General features: G+C 42.1%; 1 protein-coding gene across 1 annotated transcript in view; it reads right to left on the bottom strand.

Moving 5' to 3' along the window:
• Positions 1-23904, bottom strand: part of SLC1A7 (solute carrier family 1 member 7) — a 48444-nt gene that overhangs the window by 4851 nt on the left and 19689 nt on the right. The window contains exons 4-9 of the mRNA XM_017805337.1: positions 16936-16978; positions 15940-16159; positions 12643-12742; positions 11330-11563; positions 4247-4441; positions 671-805 (exon numbers count right to left, since the gene is read on the bottom strand). Of these exons, the coding sequence (XP_017660826.1) occupies positions 671-805; positions 4247-4441; positions 11330-11563; positions 12643-12742; positions 15940-16159; positions 16936-16978 (927 nt within the window). The remainder of the gene's footprint in view (positions 1-670; positions 806-4246; positions 4442-11329; positions 11564-12642; positions 12743-15939; positions 16160-16935; positions 16979-23904) is intronic.

Consider the following 23904-nt stretch of genomic DNA (forward strand, 5'->3'; position numbering starts at 1 on the left):
ATGGGATATATAACAGAATGGACTTGTAATGCATTTTTACCCAAACCTTCATGTGATCAAAGTCTACTGTATTAAAGGAGATATATTTTATATGGGCTAAATAAAAAATAATTTGAAATCAGAAGGAACAGAATTGTATCGGGCTCTGTGATAAAAGGAGGACATTATTAGTCCTCTTGCAGTACGTGGCAAGTATTACATTCAGGCTGAGTCTGTCATAGTTCCATTGCCTGACTGTCCTTCTAGATAAAAATTAAGTTTTCCTGGATCTGACTTAAGATAGGTACTTCATTCTACTTCATCCTCCCTCCCTGTAAATGTGAAAGTTGATCACTGTCCTCTTCAGGACAATCTCATCTATGTAAGAAACTGCTGTGGTGACCTCTTCAGCCTGCTCTGCTTTTAGACCAAATAAACTCCATTTCTTCAGCCTTTCCATGCAGGTCATGTTTCCAAGTCTCATTGAGACTGTCTCTCATTTGTCTGTGTCTTTTTCCATATAATGTCCACATCAGCAGAGTAAATAATGAGGCCGCATTAACACCATTTCAAACAACATAATCACTTGCTATGCCTTATATATATATCTGTATTACTACACCCCTGGAGACCATCTGCCTTTTTAGCCAAGTTGCCACAATGGAAACCTCAGAAGCTGAATGTTACTTACAGTGCCCAGTCCACAGCAATTATCAACGTGATGTCGTCTGTTGGGAGCCCGACCGAGGTGAGAACAATGACCATTGTCACCAGCCCAGCCTGGGGGATGCCTGCAGCACCTATGCTGGCAGCTGTTGCTGTGATACTTCAACAAAGAAAGAAAGGAAGAAGCTTTACCAGTGACGGGTTGCTCTGCAAGAAGCCACATCATGTTCCTACAGGAGCTTTCCTAAACCATACTTCTTCTCACACAGGCCACTGCAAGGAAGTGCCAGTGTTTTGTGGACACAAACCAGGTGAGAGCAAGAACAGGCCAAACTGTCTGCCCAGGGCTAAATTCTCCCTCTCAACCTTTGCAGCCTTGGCACTGGTGGGGTAGTTCTGTTACCTGTTAATGCCAGAGGTGCAGAGCAAAGGGCCCAGCCAGGCTGTGGGTTGTGTCAGCTCCTTGTGGGCCATGGCACCACAGAGCACTGCGTGCCATGAATCTGCCAGTACTGCTCATCTCTGCTTCCCCCTTGGCAGCAGAGCTCCCAGCAGACATTCCTGAGTCACCATGGGCAGTCCCTGTGCCAGGCAAATCCGTGCCTGGCTGAGCCTGGGCCTTTGATGTCAGTCCCTCACAGAGAGGTGAGGCCAAGGGAAAAGAGGCTGGGTCAAGGTGAAGACCTTGCACAGCACATGGCTTTGCATACTTGGATCTAAATATTCAGCAAGCATGAATGTGACTGTACATCACCAGCTTCTGGAAAGTATTTTTACTTGACCTTCACACCATTTTTTCAACCAGGCAAGCAGAACTGAACGGGAGACCAGGGCAAGAGTGGACCTGGCAGGCTTAATGTTTTTTTCATAATGTTACTTTTAGGGGAGGGATTTCATTCCTTTTTCCAGGAGCAAAAGTGACTGGATGTACTAATTTCCACCAATCCAGCCACTTCCAAGAGCTAGGCCATTCAGCAGAAAGACAAAACCCAGAGGCTGACAGTTGTAAAAGGATGACAGAAAGTGTATACACTGCAAATCCACTGCATTCATCGGTCCAGAATGTCAGAGCTTTTGGCAATCAGTTAAGTGTCATCACCCTCCTGTGGAAAATGAGGGTAACAGTAATTACCCACATGGAAACTGAAACACAGAGAGATCCAGTCTCTTGCTTACAGCTGTACAGTGGACCAGTACAGCAGCAGCAGGATTTCTAACTAGAGCCCTTTTCTGCAATGAAAAGCCCCAAACATTTGCATGTGGGTGTGATGGGGAACGAGAAAGACTTAAAACTACATTTTGAAAAAGTTAACTTGCTTAGCATCCTGATAGCATTGTAACAGAATGTAGGTGGAAAGGAAGGGACACAAGCTCAGTAGCTGAGTAAGAGATAACTCTAAAAAACCTTAAAAGGCTCTTGTTTGTGATATGAACTGACTGGCTGATCAGAACTGCTGCTGCCTCTTAGGGCAGTTCAGGCCAGAAAGTCTCATGACTTAATTGGGAACAAACCCAGGAATGTTTGTCTAAGATTGTTTCATTCCATTTTTACCTTCATGTAGATGTTTCTTTCTATAATATGCTCAATTGATGAAAACAGAATCTTTACTCTCTTTCTCTGCTGCATCTTTGTTTGCAAAATCACATCGATAGAAACTGTCAGCCTGGATTTTACAAACTATGAGCAAAGTAGACTGATTTTTTTTTTCTGACATTTTTCCCCTCTGGCAAAAATACCCTAGAACTCAGAATATTTGAATTTTAAATCTCGAGGTCCCAAAGTCCCAAGATCTAGGGCAGAATTTGGATTAAGATATTGAAGGTACTGGGTCCACTGTGATTTCCTGTTTGCCTTCTTCTTTTGTGAGTCTTTTTATTTCTTTTTGTTTCCTAGATTTTTCCAATCTTTATTTGTATTTTCATTCCACTGTTTTACCTTGTGTCCTTGTGTACCAGCACTTGATGTGGGGGGTGAAAATAAGAGATAAAATAGAGTTCTGCTTAGAGAAAACTAGAATTTACCTTCTTTCCATTTACCATCATCCTCCTTCTCCTTAATTTTTAAAATTACCATTCTTTACTTCAAAGTGTATGTAATGTCTACTCATGCTCTGGGCCGTATTTTGGGATTACATGCTAAAAAAAATCTCCAAATTCCAAATCAGAAAAGACTAAATTTTAGCACAGGGTCGTTCCAACAGTGTTCAAAGAGAACGCGAGCCTGAAGCAAGAGCTCATATGGGCACAATTTGTTTCTTTTTCATCTGGTCTACCCAGATCTTGCCAGGAGCCCATTAGCAAACCTCAGCTGTCATGTGGGGTTTGTTTCAGGACTCTCCTCTTCTTGTCATGAAGGTTTTCAGGTCCAGCAGAAGACAGACAAGGCCCAGCAGTGTGAACGGGGCAGCGGTGAGGTCAGTGAGTGGGTAGATAAGCACATCTCAAATATGTTGCACAAGGCTCTGACTATGAGGAATGTTTTTATAATCATTTGTTCCCTGCTGGAAACCTGCAGGTTTCAGTCCCTGAGGGATTCTTTGGCAGTCACTGGAGTTATTCTGGCAGTAATTGTTCAGCTGGATCTTCTAGTCTTTTGGATCCATTACAGGCTTTTCAAGGATGGAGTACACAGCCATAGCACTCTCTGCCCACTGAGAGCATGGTTGTTTATGAAATTTTCTGCTTTAACAAGCAGCAGAGAAGACATTTTAAAAATATCTGAGGGATATGACATATTCATGAAAACCTGCCCTGATAGTAGCATCTGTCCTCCTTCCCTCTTCCCCCTGATCCTCCAAGAGCTTCCTAACAGACTATTCCCCGTTATCTGAAATACGACTTCTAGTTTTGCATTTTTTAACCTTCTCCTCTCGCGTAAAGACGCAAATCATGCTTGAAGTTGAAAACTTCCCTGAAGTTTAAAATAGTGTTTGAAACAGCAATAACAGTAAAATGTCCCAGTCCTAAAGTGATCAGTGTAAAAATGAGACAGTTATCCTCCAACAGGAGCACATTTGAGGTCCTGGAGCAGGTCCAGAGGAGGGCAATAAGGCTGGTGAAGGGACTGAAGCACAAATCCTATGAGGAGCGGCTGAGGGAGATGGGGCTGTTCAGCCTGGAGAAGAGGAGGCTCAGGGGAGACCTCATCACTCTCTACAACTACCTGAAAAGAGGTCGTAGCCAGGTGGGGGTTGGTCTCTTTTCCCAGGCAACTCTCAGCAAGACAAGAGGACATGGTCTCAAGTTGTGCCAGGGGAGGTTTAGGTTGGATATTAGAAAGAATTTCTTTACAGAGAAGGTGATCAGACATTGGAACGGGCTGCCCAGGGAAGTGGTGGATTCTCCATCCCTGGAGATTTTTAAAAAGAGACTGGATGTGGCACTTAGTGCCATGGCCTATTAACCACAGTGGTAGTGGATCAAGGGTTGGACTTGATGATCTCGGAGGTCCCTTCCAATCCAGCTGATTCTATGATTCTCTGATTTCCTGGTGTCCACGTGCATGTATTGAACAGGAGCAGTGCAATTTCTCTTCGTGCAGTCCCTGAGCTCTGCATTAGTTAAAGACAGCCATTCAGTGAGGAATGCACCTTTGGATTACCTTATGGTGATGATCTGCCCGAAGTCCAGCTCGTAGTTGTTGACCTGTGCGATGAAGATGGCGGCCACGGCCTCGTACAGCGCCGTGCCGTCCATGTTGATGGTGGCCCCCACGGGCAGCACGAACCGCGCGATCCTCCTGTCCACGTGGTTGTTCTCCAGCAAGCACTTGAATGTGATAGGCAGGGTGGCTGAGCTGCAGAACACCAGAGAAACACACGCTGATTTATTTTTATTTCTGGGGAATGAATGAGTTGTAGCAAACCTTCTCCAGGCAGGGGGGATTTTACACTGTCTGGGCACTGCTCTGCACTTGTGCTCACTTGCCAGGTAACTCGCTCCTCTGCTTGAGGGAGGATAAAGACAGTTACCTCTGAAAAAGGCATAAATGAATGTATAATAGTTCACATTTTGCTTCCCAAAGTTAAAAATATTGTTCTGTCTTTCCCTCTTTTGGAAAAAAAAGGGACAGAAATCCCACAGAGGCAATGTTGTACACTCAAATGAAAGAAAGACGAACACACTGTGCAGCTTGATAGTAGGATATCTGAAAGCTGTTGTGCACTCATGGATTCTAAAAGTGTTTCCTTCCAGGCCTGCCTCATATGCAAACATTTTCTTATTTCTGCAAAGGGTTAGGCAAAGATCTGATCAACAGCATGCCTGAAAGTAAAAGTTACAGACCAAACTTCTGTACTCGGGAATGTAAAATCCCATTTCCTCTCTGGGACAGGTCTGCCCACGTCCCTTGTGTGATCATGTAACAACCACATAATTGCAGGTTCTATAATGATGTGTGCATATGTAAATTAGATGTATGTGTGTGGAATAGAATGGAATGGTATAAGACTGTTTGACAGGTATTTATTTTACAACCAGCTTGATCCCTTCAAAACTTTAACCCTGAATTTCATACCCTGAAATCTGATTTTTGTTTTCGTAAACTGAGACAATTAATAAAATATTACATGGTCATAAATTTTCTCATTTTCAATGGGATGCACACATTTTTAAATTGTAACACTTTGATACATGTTTACTTGTATATTTTATAGGTCTTTTTGTAACATTCTGCATTTTACCATGGTGCTGTCACATTCACTATACAGTGAGTAATTAAACTGCATTCAAGTGAGTGAGTAATTTTTATGGCACATCAGTTTGTATGGAAAGTAAGTAACACCACTAAAGAAAATATACAAATGGCAAGATATTTTCCTTGTTGTGATACCAATTTTTATATACTGCTCAGTATCTGAGACCGTTTAAATACATGTAATACAACAAACTCCTTCAATACTATTCCAAAGTTACCTCTTTAAAAAGATAGTTATAAGGGAAATGTTGGTGTCATGATACTAAGGGTCTTTAATGTCCTGTTCTCATGTGATTTTCGTGCCCCGAGCCATGAAATGGAGGTGTCTTTCCATTGTTTTGGGCACTTCAGATGGATATGTCACCGTGGGTTGGGACCTTCACATCAGCAATGGGGCTCTGATACCTCATCTTACAACGGCCATTAGCTGTTCTGAATTGAAGATAACACATTTGATCTACAAGATCATTACAAATGACCTACAAAGGATTCCAAAAACTCCGAAATCATAACTCCAAGTTTGCAGGAATGTGTAAGATAAATGTTTCCGTGAGTAGGAGTTGTCATTTGGTATTTGTGCAAGCTATTGCTTGAGGAAAGTAACAGTGCTTGGAAAGAAAAAAGAAACTTCCTGCAATAGAAACACAAAAGAAAAAAGATATTTTCATTATGATACCTCTGTTTTCTATAACTTTTATAAAGCCTGACTGGTGAATGATTTACTACAAACTGGCAGCCATTGCCTGAAAATCTGGACAAAAGTCTTTCTCTAAGTATGGAAATAAACTGAAAGGGCGAGGAAGCAATGGAAATCTGATTGCTTTGAATAACTGGGGTATATTAAACTTTTCCATTCAGGCAGTCCTAATATTTAATCAATATCTAGTTTGAAAAACAAACCCAGCAAAGCTTAACCCCATAACCCCCCTAACTGCACATGAGATGTCATTTCTCTCTGGGCATGCCTGTGATTTTACACACAGTCTTTTGTGAATGACTGAAATTCTCTGTGTCTTGTTTACCATAAAATAAGAGGATGAAGGATGAAGTAGCTCACAGATAATGTAGAACTGAACACCCTGGTGGAGCTGCAACTAGGAGCAGACCAGGAGCACTTCTAGGTGTTCTAACCATAGGCATGGCCAAGAAATAATTACTTAATTTACTATTCATTGTCTTCCTTCCCTGCAGCTACTTCAGTTGTGGAGGGTTTCTTATTTTTAAAGACAGTCTTTCCTCTGCCATTTGGCTTTTTTATAAGAAAACCCTGTCTGATTTCTTTGGGGGACAAAGAGGAGAAAAAGGTAATCTTACAGGGCCTTTCCACCTTGCCCACACTCTGACATACCAGAATATTAAACCTCAGTGTCTGCCTGTTCTGAGAGCTGAGCTTTGAAATGTGCAAATTTTAGCTGATTAACATGTTCCAGTTTGGTTGAGGTGTGACAAAGATTGTGCAAAACAATCCCATAATACCAATGGATGGCACAGACAGCAAAATCTGTATCTGTTTCCATTGCTGTAAACCAAATGTGTGACACTGTTTGTACAAGAATTCAACTTGTAAACTTGTGCTCTATCTCAGAGTCAGGTGTGTCTTCCCTTTGAATTTTGTGCTGGATGAAGTCAAATTTCTAGGGCACATGACAAGGCAATGGGTTTGTTGTTTGTTAAGTATATTATAATAAAGAAGAAAATGGACAGAATATAAGTGCAGTGATGATGAGAAACATTGTGCAAGCTATTGAAAGGAAACAAATTCCCGGGTCAAGGACCCTTGTACCTTCCTAGCACAGGCAGCTACTACAGAGTTTCACTCAAATTTATGACACTGCATCCTTAGAGCCAGTAAACTGTCTGTCCTGACTACTCCTACTGAAAGGCTTTCCAGAACTCACTGCTCAGATGAGAAATTTAATTTACAATCTAGTTTTACTCTTCTCAATTTATACTAACTTTGCTTTTATGTGCTTTATGTATTTCTCCTTGCATAATCAAATGTGTTACAACACATGTTAGAAATCAACTTTGTCCTCTCTCAGCCTGGATTGACCCAGTCAGATTTCCAAGTCTTCTCTTACCAGACTGCTGCTTTACATCCCTGGTTACCCTTTCAGCACCTGTTTCATCTCAATGAACTTTCCCAAAAAATGATTCAGAGTATCCCAGGAGAGGTTGTCTTGTTCAATGATGGTTCCTTTTTATTTATAATGTATCATCTGCCACATACCAGAAAAACATATGTCCTACTTAAGACTTTGGCTGTTGGTGACTTACAGGTGGCAGTGAAAAAAAAAAAAAGAGTTCCTACTGCAATTTTTGAGTTATATAAATATATAATTTCAATATTATAAAAAAGTTACCAAATTAATACTTTATTTTGCCTCTCCAGTTAAATTAGGTGAAGTTTGTTTTCTTGAAAGCTATTTTATTTATTGATATTTATTTAGTGTTAAACAGTGGAGCAGTAACATGAAAGCCTGACATTTAACATTTATTGGGAGGAAAAAATACTCTGAAGTGCTGATCTTAATCTCTTAAGTCTTTTAAAAACTGTCCTAAAGCTTTCAGCTGAGAGGTATCTTTTCCCAGCACTAACTCCAACAATTAAAAATACATTTTCAGAGTCTTATCTCAATTTTGGGATAAAATGCTGCAGCTGCAGAGACTGAGCATAAGCTAATGCTGGATCAGGCCCAGCTCTTACTAGTGTGAGCCACAAAGACAGCTAGTCACTGTGGAAGAGCAGCTGTTCAGCTGCTCTGTTTATCTTATCATTCAAATGCATTTTGGTATTTGCTCCAAAAAATCAACAAACTGATCTCATCTCCCGTTTCTAAATCTGCCTTCAATTTACACTCTGCAATAGCCAAGATCTCAGTGTTTCATAAGCAGCAAAACCTTGAAAAAGTCGTGGTTTATAACTTGTCTTCAGAGCAGATGAAAATTGCTTCTTTTGATGGGATGTACCACTGAAAAGATGCTGCTTTAATTCATTAATGGTATGGAGAGATGACCTAGAAAAACAAAATTCCCTCTTGCCGTTGGAACGAGGAAAGCTAAAATCAAGATGAATTTTGCCTGCAGGCCAGATATTGCTTTTTGAGAGTGGTAAGAGGTGACAAGATCAGGGGGGATGTGGGGGGACAAAAGCAACCAGTGAGAGATCCCCAACTGTGCAGCCTGAACAGGGCAGGGCAGGGTGGGCAGGGTGGGCAGTGGCAGCAGGTGCTGCACTCCCCTCACCGAGGCAGTGAAGACGAACCAGGAAAATCAGGAGATATATAAGGAGACTGAGAATGGGGTACAGAACCTTTCACTAAGGGACGTGAGTTGAAATGTTGTTCAGATTCAGTAAAATCATTGCCATGAGGTGGCTGCTTACAGGCTTTCAGCTTCCCCTGGGTTACATTCTTGTTTTTGTAAATGGGATTGTTTTTGCTGCTTGTAGTTTGAATTTTAGCTTTGAAAATAAGCTTTCCACAGGTGAAATGAGTATCAGCCCACTGATCTGGGGTTTTCTATCTTTAGATGTAGGCATCCACTGACACAGAATTATCTCCAAGAAACACATCAGTATTCTTAAAACCAGCTCTTTGTTCTCCTCCAAGACGATTTGAAAATCCAATACCCACATGATGAGTGTTATATAATGCCCCTGTGGCAAGTCTGATTTAACCAAACACACATGTGCTGACTGTCAGGAGAAGCAGCTCTCCTGTCCAGCCCCAATTATTTGTGCATGTTCTTTTGGCAGCAGCTCAGTTATGTGCAGTATCCATTCCTTTCAGAGCAACCAAGGTGAAAAGTTCAGCTCTCTCTAGACAAGGCACTGCTATTTGAGCAGGAAAACATTAGAAACCATGTTGGGCCTGTGTTGGATTTCCAAAATATACACACTCTTAAGAAGGGACAGACAGAGCTAAATCCATCAGACATGTCCAAGCCTCAAATCCGTATGTTCAGAGCCTTTCCTCAGGATTCACCTTAACTTTAGTAGTACATTAACTTCTGTCAATAAAGATACTAAATCTGGTAGCAAGTCCTGCTGGTGGTTCTTGACAGGCTGAGCTGCCAGCTGGTGCCAGAGCTCTGTTCCCAAATTACTCCCTCTCTGGGCCTATAAATATGTCATTATTCCTTGCACTGCTGTCTCCAAGCCCTTGATGTCCCTGGACCTGTCAGAGCTCAGGGAGAGTCAAAGCCAGTACAGGTTTATGAGAAATCTGGACTTCCCTGCTGTCAGTGGACACTCTCATGTCAGCTTGGGATAAGGAAATGGGGCTGAAAAAACCTTCAAGTAAGTATTGGTTCATCTTAAGGGGGCTCAGCAGAGACAGACACCTCTCTCTCATCACTTCTGTAGGTTGAGATTTTGGCTTTATAGCTGTGCCTGATCAGCCTGTCTGCCTCTCCTTCCCATGATGGCTTTTGGGGCTCCTTCCTAGGAGTCCAGCTCTCCCAAGGAGGAGCTGAGTTCCAAGATGAACCACAGGCATCCTACACGGTTGGAAGTTGCCTGCAAGTTAAACTGTGCAGTGACAGTCCCTGTGATGTGCAGGTCTGTGAAAAGAGCTTGCTCACATTTTATAAGTCTTATTAAACCCTCCTTGTTGAAGGTACCCATACTCATGAAAAAGTTGGATATTTTTGTTGCTTTTTAACAGAAAAGGAGAAGGAAAGGACAAATTCTTCTATGGATGCTAAAGATAAAACAAGAACAAAAATTTCCTCTTTTCTTTTTTCCTAAAAAGAGAAATATTCAGGTTAGATTTTTAGGAAAAGTTATCTCTTTCTAGACCAAAAAAAAAAAAAAAAAAAAAAGAGAGAGTGAATGGAATAACACAGCTTAAAAAAGCTGAGTTGTCAGCAATAGAGTTCTTCAGAAACAGAATTCCTAGAGGAGCAGGGCAGATAGTCAAGTGTGTCAAATGTGAGCCTGATGAGCCTTTTCCAACACTAACATCTTGGAGTGCAGAATTAGCATCCTACTTGAATCTGGGGATGTGACAATATCCCAAGCTGCAAACTTTTTATGTTCTAATAAAAAAGCTTCCTTTAATTATTTAGGCCTAATTGGAGTTTAAACATCACCCAGCATGTAATTTTTCTTGATTTTGTATTTCACAGTATGTTGCTCTTTATAGGTCATTCTGGAGCAAGCTGTTATATATGCAAACACCTTGTAAAATGTAACCCATTGGAAAGCCAATACCTTCTGTAATGAAATAATAACTCCTCCCTCTCCTTTCTTTTAATCTTATGCATTCCTCCTGGCACAGATGCCCTGAAACCATGTTGTCCTATCAGCTACACAGAAATGCTATTTTGTTATTCCTGTCTCCACTCCATGCAAGGCAATTCCAGCCCTTTCAACCACATCTCACGCATCAGTTAATCCCTGTTTGGAGTCATTTTTCAAAAGCTGTTTCCCATTTTCATTGTACCTTTGTTCAGCTACAGTTAAAACTCATTGTACATCCTCCCTAAAAGGGATGCAAAAAGTACTATTCCTTGAGCAGAACAGCTGAATACTTTTCCAGTGCTGGACAATAGCTTGCAACCACAGTCTTTTCTTAATGTACCAAGAAACAAAGACTAAGATGAGTAGAAAGGGTAAAATGTTTCCACATGACTGAAAGAGGAGATTCCCAGCTAATACCAAAAATGCAGTCTGGACAAACTGTGTGTCCCTCATATATATTAACTTTGTAGAAGCACAATATTTTTTTTTAATGGAAAAAATCTTATTTCAAGTCCTCTAAGAAAACACATTTTTGTCCAATATTTTTTAAACCAAGGGAAAACTGCAACAAACATTATTGTCAAATGGCTCCCACAGAACTTCCAAATGTTGAGAGACGTGCCTTTAAAAATTATAGCAGTGAATTGGACCATTGCTCACATACAGGTGTATCTGCTCCACTACAGGGATGCTGTTCCCAATAGCAAATATTTCATTTCATCTGTCTAGAAACTCTGTAGTACCTGGAGGATGTGGCCAGAGCAATGAGCAAGGCTTGAAGAATCCCTCTGATGAAGACAATGGGATTCTTCTTGGTGATGAAGAAGTACATCATTGGCAGAATAAAGAGCCCGTGCACCACCAGGCCACACACCACTGTGATGGCATAGAAACCCAGCTTCTTCCCAATGGCTGAGGGGTCATCCATTTCTAGGATTTTGCCAGCAATTAGGAACACAATTCCAAAGGGAAAATACCTGAGAAAAAGAAAGTCATTATTAGGAGGCAGCTCCCTCCTATCAAACAGTAGGAGCTGGGAAATCCCTCCTGGAGCAGAGCTCACAGCAGCCTGTCTGGGTTCTGTTGTTTTGTCAGACTAAGCCCCTCTTTCACACGTGAGGAGTGTGACCAAAGCACAGCTGAGGTTGTGGTGCTGGTCAGGAACCACTTGGAAATGTTTTGGTTCAGAAGGCAGCTCTAACTTCTTAGCTTAAGGCATGTAAGCTACTGGGAAGGAGGGGGATGAGTCCTAAGCTCCGTTCATGGTTATTGGAAGCTGTTAAGTAAATGTTTATGTTGCCTTTGGAAGACAGAGGAGAAACACCAACATACATTAGACATGCTCTTGGACTGCCTGGGAGTTTGATTTGGGGCAGATAAATAGGCAGAAGAATAGTTTCTGAAACTCCTCTGGACAGATGTTCTGTGAAAACTTATGTTTCTGTGCACAGCTACATACAAAGCCATAGGTGCCAAAAGAGCTTGAGATTAAAAGGTAGCTGGAAACAAAGGCTGAGTGCTGGCAGTGGTTCCCCCCCCATGTCAGGTTAGGCCACACTGGGGGACCTTCTGAAGGGTGGGGAAGGTGCTGAGCTGATAGTTTGTGTTGTTGGCAGTCACCTGCTGTTCCTCTGATCTTTGGGACAGGTGGGTTGGCAGGTCTGGCTGGGTCTACAGCAGTGCTGTAAGGGATGGAAGTACCAGCTGGAGCATCCCCTCCTGCTTCTCCCTTGTGTGGGCTGGGTGTACTATAATCCCTCTTGGCATGCCCAAGGATTGGCAGTGCCCTTAGGGCATACAGCACACCCCCACCCAGCTATGCCATATTTCATTGTTTGGGAGTAACACAGAGGGTGCCCCTGTCAAAGTGACAGTACAAGTCAGGCACAGGATGTGTGTGCATCTTCAGATGCTGAGGCCCTGCAAAACTAAGGATCATTCACCCTCATTTATTTCCCTGGAAATAAGTTTGTGGAATTTTTGTACATTCTCTTCTGTTGACATTTTCTTACTCTTTAAAAAAAATTCTGATTTTCTTACAAAAAGAGTTACTTACCAAACAGCAACAGCCACAATCTTCATGACAGATTCGTTCAAACACTGGCAAAAGCTGACCAAAGGAACTCCACTGTTCCCCATTCTCCCCAACATTATACCTGCAGTCAAAGGCATCAAGGTTCAGTTTCTCAGGTGCCCTCACACAAAGCCCCAGTGCTTTCCCTCTGAAAAACATTTTCTAGGGAAGGATCTGTCCCTGCCTCACCCCTGTGTGCTGTGTACAACCTGACAGCACCCATGGGACACCTGGGAGGCAAAGCCAGGCTTTGAGGTTTGCTCTGGTAATGGAGTTAATGATGAAGTCTCCATCTTATTTTTAGTAGTTGTCTGTCTACATAATTACAACCAACCCTCATAATCAGTCAGGCTTTGCAAATTTAGGGGAGGTAAGGAAATGCAAATTTATGGGAAGAAAAGCCAAGTTGCTATAAAGACTAACCAGTAAAGAAGAAAGCAAGTAAAACTCCTTTATGTGTGCCCAGTGCCCAGAAAGGAAATGAATAGAGCTCTGGGATGTGTCATCTAACCATGTATTCTCCAGACAGTGGTAGTTTCCATTAATGCATATAAATAGATGACATTTTCCTACAGTTAATTATCTGCCATCCCTCCCTGAAAGGATTATAAGTGATGGAGTTAATTGCTCAAGGAAGCACTTCAAAACTGAGCTGCACCCAGCGAGGCAGCCTTTGAAGGAGCTGTGTGGGGACACAGGGGGCTGGGAGGGGGGTGTTGCTGCCACTTGCTCTGGATGTGCCATGTCCCTGCTTTGAACAGGAGCCTGGGCTCTGGCCCGTGGAGCCCACAGCTGCACTTGGGAGCCACGTCTCACTTCCAGGGCAATTCCCTGCTGGGGCAGGGAGGGAGGCTGTCAGCTGGCTTATCCAGGGATTTCACAATAACAGTGCATTCAAGATGTTTGTAAGCCTGTTAACATTCATCTAAGCTCTAAAGTTTAGGTCAGAAAACAACACTCTTTCATTAAGCATGTTGCTCCTATTGTAATAGGACATTAAATATAATTCAGCTCTTCTAGTTGGTGGCAGTTTTACAAGAGTTTTATCTTCTAAATCGGTATAATGCCAAAAAAAAAAGAATGTCTTCTTTTTAATTTTACAGGAATGACTGTGATTTGCTCTTTAAAACACTATCCTACCTAGGCATGTGGGTATGGGGGGACAGAGAAGTGGGAAGGACTGAGGCCTCCTGTCTGCGTCACTGATGTCCCAGGGTACTTTTCAGTGCAAACATTTTCCTTGTCATGAATCAATAATATGTGCTCCACCAAGAAAAAAAAGATCAGATGTCTCAGTGCTTGGCTACTGTCATCATCTCTGACAGCAATCCCTGCACACTGTGTGAGGAGAGGTAGTGTAGCTAATCACAGCTGAGTCAGCAGCAGGGCTTTACACTCTGCCTGTCAAATATTGCCCATTTTAATGCATGCCCAGCAAAGAAATCCAGTCATTCACACACAAGATTTACTCCTGGACTGAGATTACTAAGCAATTCACCTCCTGCTTCAGGAAAGGACAGTTAGCTCAAGTCTAAATTCTTGTCTCTTTATGCTGTTCAAGGACCTTAAGGAAGCTGTAATAAGAACTCATACCCAGCCTAGTGCTGTTTTTCTCTGGTATAAAAAAACCTTTGTGCAAATAAGACTCAGCCAAAATGGGCATAACTGCTGCAAAGCACCAAGGCCTGTATAATTTTTTTGCAATAACTAAAAGCTTTGGAAGGATGCTCTTCTTTCATAGAGATTGAAGCCACATGTCTTCTGTCTTATTGCTTCCATTTTGGGGAGGGGTCCAGAAAGCTGAGGACAGTGATAAATGCTTGGCTGCATCCTTTGTTCAAGATGACAGACTGGAAGAGTCCCAGGGTTTGAGAGTTTGGTGTCTCAGGTTTGTTGGTGGCTGTCACAGTCCCAGGTGACCCAGCAGGACCATGATGTAGGTGACAGAAGTGGTACTATAGTTTTTGAACATCAGCCAGGAAGAAACCAGATCTCAGCTTCCATCACTGGTGCCCCAGGCCAGCAAGACTGGGGGACATGGTAAAAGTCACACATTCAGTTCTGGGAAGACAATGAATGATCTTCTGTGCTCAGAAGTATAAAATTGCCCTTGATCCTAATAAGTACATGTAATTAATTCATTCATATCCAACACATTCGGACTGGAATAGTGTTTGTGGTTCCATTGCACTTTGGGAATTCACTAAAAAATACTACAAACTGGAGGACAGCCAGTTTCCAGCAGGGTTGTGTATGGAATACCACCCACTGGGGAAACTGTAAAAACAGAGACAAATCTGCTAATCCGAGGCTTGAGTCTTGACCCCTTGTGCTGGTCTGAGCCATAATATAATAAATCCAGGCAAAGATGTGTTATGGAACTACCTCTGCTGACCAGATTAACTTCCAAGAATAAATTTATGTAAGGAAAATCTGATCAGCATTTTCTTATAAAAATCATCAGAACTTTATGATTAACTAGGACATGTTTGTTTAAATTTCTTCTTCCAAATCCACAAACATAATATAACACATATGGCACCAAAGAGTTCCTCCAGAAAGTTGAACTGAATAAATAAGCCACACAGAAGCTCTTACAGTCCACTGTGACAAGCTACTAGATGGTATATAACCCTCAACATTGCAGGAGAGCAAAAATAAAATGAAGTTTTAATAAAAAAAAAAAGAAGATCCACAGATTTAAAACTCATAAAATATCCAGCCAGGAGAGGGGAGCCAGGGGTGTCTCAGCCTGATGCCCCCCTAACCAACAGCAGTGTGGGAAGTTCTTTATTCTTGTAAAACAACACTCTGGGCATTAGAAATGTATGAACTTCTCAGGCTTTGGAAAGAAAGTCTGCTGTAGACTTGTTTAGTGCAGAATTCCTTGAAACTCTGGGATTTTTCTACTGTCCAGAGAGTGGAACAGAATGCTGGCAAAGGGGCTGTGGCTCTGACCTGGTGTAGTCCTGCCTCCTGTATTAGTGCTTCTTACAGTCAGCAAAAAATGGTTCATAAATAAAAGCTCAAAATAATGGAGAAAAAAATAAACCAAAAAGAATGCAAGTGTATGCACAGAAAACAGAACTGCATGGATTTTGAAAATTTATCTTGGAAAGGTTGGGGAAACAGCTCGGTAACAGTCTTGCCCTTCTCCCTCACAAAGATTAGATAGAAACAGTTAAAAAGCTGAATCTATAAACCAAGCAACCCAACCCCAATGCTTTTCTCTTAAATGGATACTTGGATTATTACAAACCAAACGTATCTGAAACCTACCCATGGTGGCAGAGAATATCACAATCCCCAGCACATTCATGCCGTCACTCGTGCCTGGCTCTGATTTGTAAATCACTTCAGGAGGGGGAGTGATATCCAAGGCAAAGTTCTGGATGTTGGATCCATTCTCGTCCTGGACTCCATATATTATAATGCGACGAGTGGTGCTTTCAGATGAGGCTTTGTTGGATTTAACGATGGGAATACTCCTGGTGCGATACTGAAACAAAACAAAGGCGTTTTTACTCTAATATCCCAGCAGGAATTAATAGTTTAGTGAGATCTCCTAAGTGCTCTGTTTCAACAAGGCTCCATGTTAAAGGGACGAGCATGAAAAGAATGACAGCTCCTGTCCCTGTGCTGCTAAAATCTGTAAAACTAGTTGAATTTTTTGGAAAAGCATAACAAAATCATAGTTTCCTCTAATCAGACCCTTGTGCAGCAAACACATTGCCTCCTGACAGAGCTACATTCCTATAAGACAGAATTGGGAATGACTCCCTAGAGTGCCCTCCTCTCTGTCTCCCCAGAGGTAAGGTTCTCATGAAGTATTTCCCCCGGTGAAATAACTACAGCCATGCCTCTTGCTCACTCAGAACTTTCAGATGAGGTTTTCTGGCCAAATTCCAATGAGTAATTAGATTATGCACAAACACATTATTTTGTTGCTTTAATTGAACATGGTATCCTGTTCTTCCTTTGTGTGGTGTTACTGGGAGCTCTTAAAGAGGCTCCAGCTCTCCTCAGGCGGAGGTGGAGGTGACACAGTTGTGCATGTCGCCTCTCTGGTCACACTAGGGACAGTTTGATGCTTCTTTGTTTTGCCTTGGGACACCATGGCTGCTGAGGCCATGGAAAGGGACCCATTAACTGCTGAAAGTGCTAACAGTGTCTGAAGCAGTGTGCCATGTCTGTATCTGGATCGTGTTCACAAAGATACATGTTCCATATGATGATGGCTCATCATTCATCAGGAAAAGGAATATAACTACTTACCTGCTTGAATGTGGCCTCAACAAGATTGGCTGGAAACATGTTCCTAAAAATGAACAAATAGAAGAATAATTTCTACAGAACTGAAACCAACTTCTGTTTCCTGTGTCTTGGGTGTCCCACAATAGATCAGTTCTTTACCCTCCCAGAGAGCCAGGGTGGAGAGCCCTGCCCCTCTCTTCCCCTCAGAGTGCCATCCAGCTGTGCCTGACTGAGCGAGGCTCAACAGAGGCAGTTCCTCAGAACTGAAGTTTTGGGACTTGCTTCTGAATACCTGCACAGAGACCCAGGAGCTCCAGCTTCAGTTTCTGACTCTGCCACAATCTCCATTTTGTAATTGGGGCAACATAATCGCTATCATTCCCTCTCCCATCTACTAACTGGGGCATGGAATATTTCTTTATTCCACAGTTTGTCTTCCCTAGTTAGATAATGAGCTGTTCAAGACACAGTCAGTGTTCAGGGATGTATTCCTGAGACCCCTGGGTGCTATAATCTACTTTAGGACTTCTGAGCACTCCTGTGAGTTAACTCATAAACTGCAGTACCCCTGATACATTTTCATCACTGGAATTGTAAGTGCTGTAAACTTTGCAGTGGTTTGGTCAAGAACAGTTTGCTTTTCAAAAAGAGGATCTCATTCCTTATTGAAAGAGTTGAGATTAGAGCTGCACAGTCTCTGCTACATTTTACTTTAATGTTGTTCTTAGGCTTCAGAACAAGAGCCTGAATGAGGCCAACAGCTCATTTCTGCTGAGCTACAGAGGAAGACAATGAGCAAATGCTGTGAGATCTGCAGTGAGACTGATGGACTTTTAATTCCAAAAGGGACTCTTTTTGGAAGTCACCTTTTCTGACTGTATCTTAGTCTGTAACATTTCACCCAATAATATCTGGAGCTAGTTTATAACTTCAGTGTGATCCAGATTACTACTTTGCAGAAAGACATTTGATCCTAATTTGGAATGGAGAGCACACCCTCTACAGGCTTCAAAGAGGAATCAAAATATGGTTGGGCAAAAAATGTAAAAAGTCATATATTTCCATACAGCATTTGGGAATCAAGATTTGTGTGATGATTCTAATAGGATCATTTTCAGGACTGATTTATATCCAACCCTAAGCTTCTGAGCCTGGGGGCAGAAGACAGTGACAGCCTATGACCTAATTATCTGCTTTCATATATATATGACAGGAGAAACTCCTGAATTCTCCAACAAAATTACTTTTAATTCAAAGTCCTGCTTAAGCCTCAAAACAGGGTAACACTTAAATATATGTGAAAAGCCTATTCTTATTCCAAAGAGAGTTGCTATGTACATATCCAGCTAAATGCAGGCTGGATGGAGACATTTCCCAGAGCTGCTTCCCTCTTTCCAGCAGCAGCACATACTTTGTGCTAATGGAGTCACTGTGCAACCCTGGCTTAGAAAAAACAAATTTTTTTGCTATTTTAAGTGATCATCATATGACATTATGGTCACACTTAAAAGTATGAGGTAGATGCTGCATCAGTAGCATCAGGCACTGAGAGCAGTTGCTACAAAGAGATAATTAATTATCCTTTTTAGGTTAAATTAGAGGGAGAAGAATTTTATTTGAAGAGTAGTAGTACTGTCTAATGATTGAAACAGAAGACTGAAATGAGGTGGTTTTGTTGGCCTGCTGTGTGAGAGCAGATGAGCCACAAAAAGGCATCATGTGTCATTTTGGTAAGGCTGGTGCTTTGGGTGAACTGGTGTTACACAGACCAGTTACTGACAGGCAAGAGAGGAGGTTGATGAGCAGCATTTTAGTATATCTTCTTTAACTGTCCTGACCTTTCCTCACCTGAGGCAGGTGAGGCAGGTCAGATTAGCAGCCCCTGGGGGATAATATTCACAGCTTCCACCCTGGAAACAACAGCACTAAGCGTGAGGTTGGCTCTGCAAACCCTCCACAAAGCTGGTGATTCTCTGGTTCAGATGTTGAATCTGCAGCCAAAGCAGGACACAGACAACAATCAGCTGTGCTTCACTTTCCTATCAGGGCAGAACCTTCTGCCTGAGCCCTGGGGGCTTGGCTGACACAGGGGGCTGAGTGAGGAACAGCTGGATGGAGCTGGACCGGGGAGGATGGAGGGGATGTTTGTAGGCAGAGGAAGCACTGGAGAGAAAAGATGCTTACTGCTTTATTATGCTGCATAAGGGAATTCTGCTTCCAGACTGTTAAAGGCTTCATTAATATTAGATCATCTTTGTTTTGTGATTTGAGATGATGGGTGGAAAGGTGCTACAGGAGTGCACAGTGTGGTGGTTGTGCCCTGAGCTGCTTGTGAATGTGAAATATTCTGAAAGAACAGATCCACCCTGAGGAGTCCTGCACAACTCTGAACATGCACCTCACGTAGGAGCCCTGGCTTTACACAGAAACATGAATTTAATTGCTGATGATTTCCACTTTCTCCCTCACAGTCCTAATTAGTAGCATTAAGAGCAATTAAGACTGCTCGAGAAAGGAAATATCATATGGTTAGTAGCTAGATTAAATGTTAGACAAATTTGTAGAGGATTAAAGCATTTTGTTTCTTTATCATTCTTTATCCTGCAGGAATTACAACTACCCACTTAATACTAGATACTGGAATTCTCCCAGTATTTTTTAATATATTATGCACTGTGATCCAGTCTTTGATTCCAGCCTTACCAAAATTACACAATTTATCCAGTGAAAGGCTGACCTGAATGTTTTTGCCAGAGCCTCGGCTTATTTTTTTATTTTAAGCTGGTTTACTTGGATTGAGAAAATCTAGTATTAGCCAAAATTAAGTTTTGTTAATTAAAAACATTTAAGAGAGCAATTGGTAGATGAGAACTTTAATAGACTACAATAATGAGAAGAAAGTATCAAACTGTCACCTAGAGCTGGGGGATGATTTGGCCCATGTGGGCCAAGATTGGCAGTTTTGCTGCTACTCTGGATAAGGTAAAGATCTACCCACATGGATCTGGTACCAGGATCATAAGTGAGTCCACATCTCTACTCAGAACAGGCCCTGTGTTTATCACTGACCTGCACTGAATTAAAGACATTGCCAGCACTTATAAAGCAATAATTCAAGCTGAGCTAATCACTGCTGTCACCACCTATAAATGCTGTTGTGTTTATTCAATTAGGAAAGCCAAGCAGATAAAACACTTCTAAAGTTCCAGCATTACTTTCAGATTGCTTACACAGAACACAAAATAATAGTGCAGGATACTTAGAGTGCTCTGGGATTCATTTCTCTAGTACAGGCAACATTGTCTCTAACCTCAGTGGCACAATTCAGCATTCCGAGCAGAAATAATTTCACATAATAGTAGGGAATTAAATCTAGTGCATAACAGTGAGTGAAGATGATTTAAAACATAGATAAATTTAGGTCTGAGACAAGGATATGGTTGTAAAACAGAAACTGAGACATAAGCTTTCTGGTTATATAAAAAATTAACAGCTAAATAGTGCCTGCCCTGAGGAATAACATTTCCCAGAGCATCTTCTGCTTCAGGAGCTCTGCCAGACAGAGCAGAAGCATTCAACACAGGCTGAAGGGTGAATGTGCATGAAACTTCAGTATCAGGTCAGTGAACCTTCTCCAGACCTGAGCTGCTGAGCCCCAGCTGGCACGGGGTGGGTGCCTGCCCTGCATCTGCTGTGACAGCAGCACACGCGCTCAGTGACCTACTAATCACTGTCTTTGAGCACAGCCTGCCAGCGGGCACAGCCTCCTCCTTCCACCAGCAAATCTTGGAGGCCTCCCCTAGTTCTGTATGGGATAAGAGGATTCAGATGGAGATGTATCCAGTCAGAAATGTGTATGTGTGTGGAATATGGAACTGCTATGGCAATGTGCGTTCTGCAATTTGGAGCCATGGATTTTGAGAAAATCCTGAAGACTTGTATCAAGTACAGACAGCATCTGGTCTGAGCAGCAGGTCTGAGGGTGCAGCTTCCCATTAGACACAGGACTACCTAGTACCTCACACTGCCAAAAACAGGAGGTCCTCTTTCCCATTGTCTCCCACAACTAACCTATGAATTAACACAATCGACCATTTTTATTCCTCTAAATTTCAGCTGCTTTAGGAAGCTGAATGGTGCTAGGAAGTCACTTCTCAGCTCAGGCCATGCCTTGGTACTGCCCCCAGGACGTGGGAGCCCTCTTGCTCTTTTCACAAGGTGGCTGGCTCTGAGAACTACAGTAGAGATAGAAACACCAGCACTGTTAACCTGTGTTCCTGGGACACTGTTGGCTGAATTGTCCACAGAACATTAGCCTACAGCTACTGGTACTACAGTGGTGTCTGTTTGACATCTCCTGGATAACTTCTATTAGAAATAACAGACCAAATTCTGGTTTCAGTAACACTACTGAGTATCTGAAACATTCATTGAGTGCTGACTACAACATCTGTTAACTCAGAGCATTCAGCTTTAGCAGATCTTTTCAGTGAGAAATTAGGCCAGTGGCTCTAAGAGCAGCCCCAGGTACGGCAGATGTTGTTTCCTTGCCTCAGAACACCCCTTCCCTCTGGCATACTCTGTGCTCTGCAGAGCAATCTGGTTTTGCTCTCAGACTCTGATGTTATCAGCACCTAATCCCTGGCACACCAGACAGTCTGGCTGCAGTCTCCCACGCTGTGGAATTAAAGCCACCAGACTGTCTCTTTGCTACATACGTGTCCTCATAATATTTATTGGCCTATATTTGCACTGGACATAAAGCAGCTTTGGACACTGCTCTCAAATTTGAACGAGCGTAGCTGAGCTTGCAGGAACATTGTTTTAAGGTTGAGAATTTGACAGTATCCTAATATCTAAGCTTTTGAGACCTTACCCCATCACTCTGTACAGCAAGGGTACAGAGAGAGTAAAAATGGAGTCTGAAGAGTGACATGACAACTGTAAAGTTTTGAGGTTTTTCCACAAATGAACAGCACTGTGGTTCCTATTTACTATAGGCTGAGGTCCTCCTCAGTGGCATTATCCTCATCTCAAAAATTCATTTATTTTTGATGTCCTCTACATGATTTCATGATCAGCTGTGTAGAACCCTGACTACTGTTACACAGGAGCCCCAAATCCTGTCCTTAGTCATACAGATATACATCTGAAATACCTTCCTGCTGCTGTCAGGGGGCTCTAGCAGGGTTTGCACTCCTGAAAGAGAGGGCAACATTTAATCCAGCAGGACTGAACAAATGACCTGTCACAGAGCCATGGGAGAAAGCATTATGCACATCAAAAGTCACCTCCAGTGCCTCATCTCATTTCACAGTATCAATCACGCTACCTCCTGCTAAAAGAACCAAAGAAGGCTTTTGCAGAATCAATGAGGCATTTAAATCCTCATTATGGTGATAAAAAGTATTAATAGAATGCAAAAAAATCACTAATCAGGTCTAAGCCATTTTGTCTTACTCGTCTTTTTTGAAGATCAGAGCAGAACTCAAATTGTGGAATAATTTGCCAAACACATGAAACTTTTATCTGTCCTGAGGGCTGCTTGGCATTGTAGTCCAGTAAGAGAGGGTGAACCTCCTCACCCTGCTTCCTGTGGAAGAAAAGGTCCTGACACAGCCCCAGCAGGGCTATGGCTTTCTAAGAAAATCATTCTTTGGACTGGAAGCACAAATACCTCACATCTTCAGGAATGTTGAAAAGGCTGAGTCACATCAAAGGTAACATGACAGGCCCACGCGTTTCCACCGTGGTTTCAGCAAGGCAAAGTTATCTCATAAAAAGTGTATGTTTACACTGGAAGATGTCCAGACCAATTGTCAGGAGGATGGATGATTTATTCCCCTTCAAGGCTGAAGCTTTCCTAATGGAGTTTTAACTCCTGGCCCTGTGCAATCCCCCTCTGGGACAAAGACCTCCTGACCAGAGAGCAGAATCTGCTTTGTAGTCCATCTCCCAGTATTGTTTTTGTCATGGAATGATCTTTTTTCCACGTTGGTTTCCTTTTGTGCCAAATAGGAACCATGCATTTAGAGGCTTCAGAGTCGTTTTGTAAATACTTGAGGTTCAGGCTCGTGTGCAAATTGAACTCTTAAAAAATTAACCAGAAGTGAACACCTGGTCACAGTGCAGAGCAGTGCTGGCACCAGCCTGGTTTGGGGAGACAAGAGAAAACTGGCAATCTGAAATGAGTAAAAAATGGTAGTTTGCCATAAGGGACAGATAAATATTTCTGTCATAGCACACAGTGGCTTTTGGCAAAAGACACATTGATGTACAGCATAGCTATTTCAAAAAGTATGGGTCATTCAATGCACTTTTAAATATCTTATTGTGTGTACATACAATGCAGTCTTCAGTTGTAAACATTTTGAAATCTGATTTCTTGTACTGCACAGCCTGGACTTTTTCCAAACTACAGCAGATATTGGTTTTCTCCTGCCCCGTTTTCAAGAAACACAATTTCAATAAAATAGAATATAGCCCTTAGCTTGAGAAAAGGGAAAGGAAGTGATTTTAAAGAGTGCTCAGGATTCCCATGAAAGCATAAATCCTCTACAGTGTTTATATCCTCTTCTTACTCTTAATGGTATAAAAATAAAACCTCTCTTGGTTAAGCCAGATTGAGTTTCTGGGTACCTGGTATTAAATTGGATGCAATCCTGAATATTCAGTGATAAAAGGCTCTGACTTCTCCTTCCAGTGAATTTCAGCAATGTACAAATATATTTGTCGTGGGTTGAGGTGGGATTTGATCCTGACTGAATTCACTGAATTGTTCTATTTGGAGCTTTTGAACTGATTAAGCTTGTGAGGTCATGCTGTTAGACTGGAGGAAAACTAAAGATGTGTATTAACCTTGCACCTGTTGGTGCCCAGATTTGCAGCCAGCCCTATATAAAACAGCAGGGCTGGGAACCCCAGTTTTCCTGGGATCTCTTTCCTCACGTGAGTGTTTATGGTGTTTGCTTGCTGGTTTTATCTCATAAG

The sequence above is a fragment of the Lepidothrix coronata genome, unplaced genomic scaffold, assembly GCF_001604755.1.
Source record: "Lepidothrix coronata isolate B3197 unplaced genomic scaffold, Lepidothrix_coronata-1.0 Scaffold12, whole genome shotgun sequence".
NCBI lineage: Eukaryota > Metazoa > Chordata > Aves > Passeriformes > Pipridae > Lepidothrix > Lepidothrix coronata.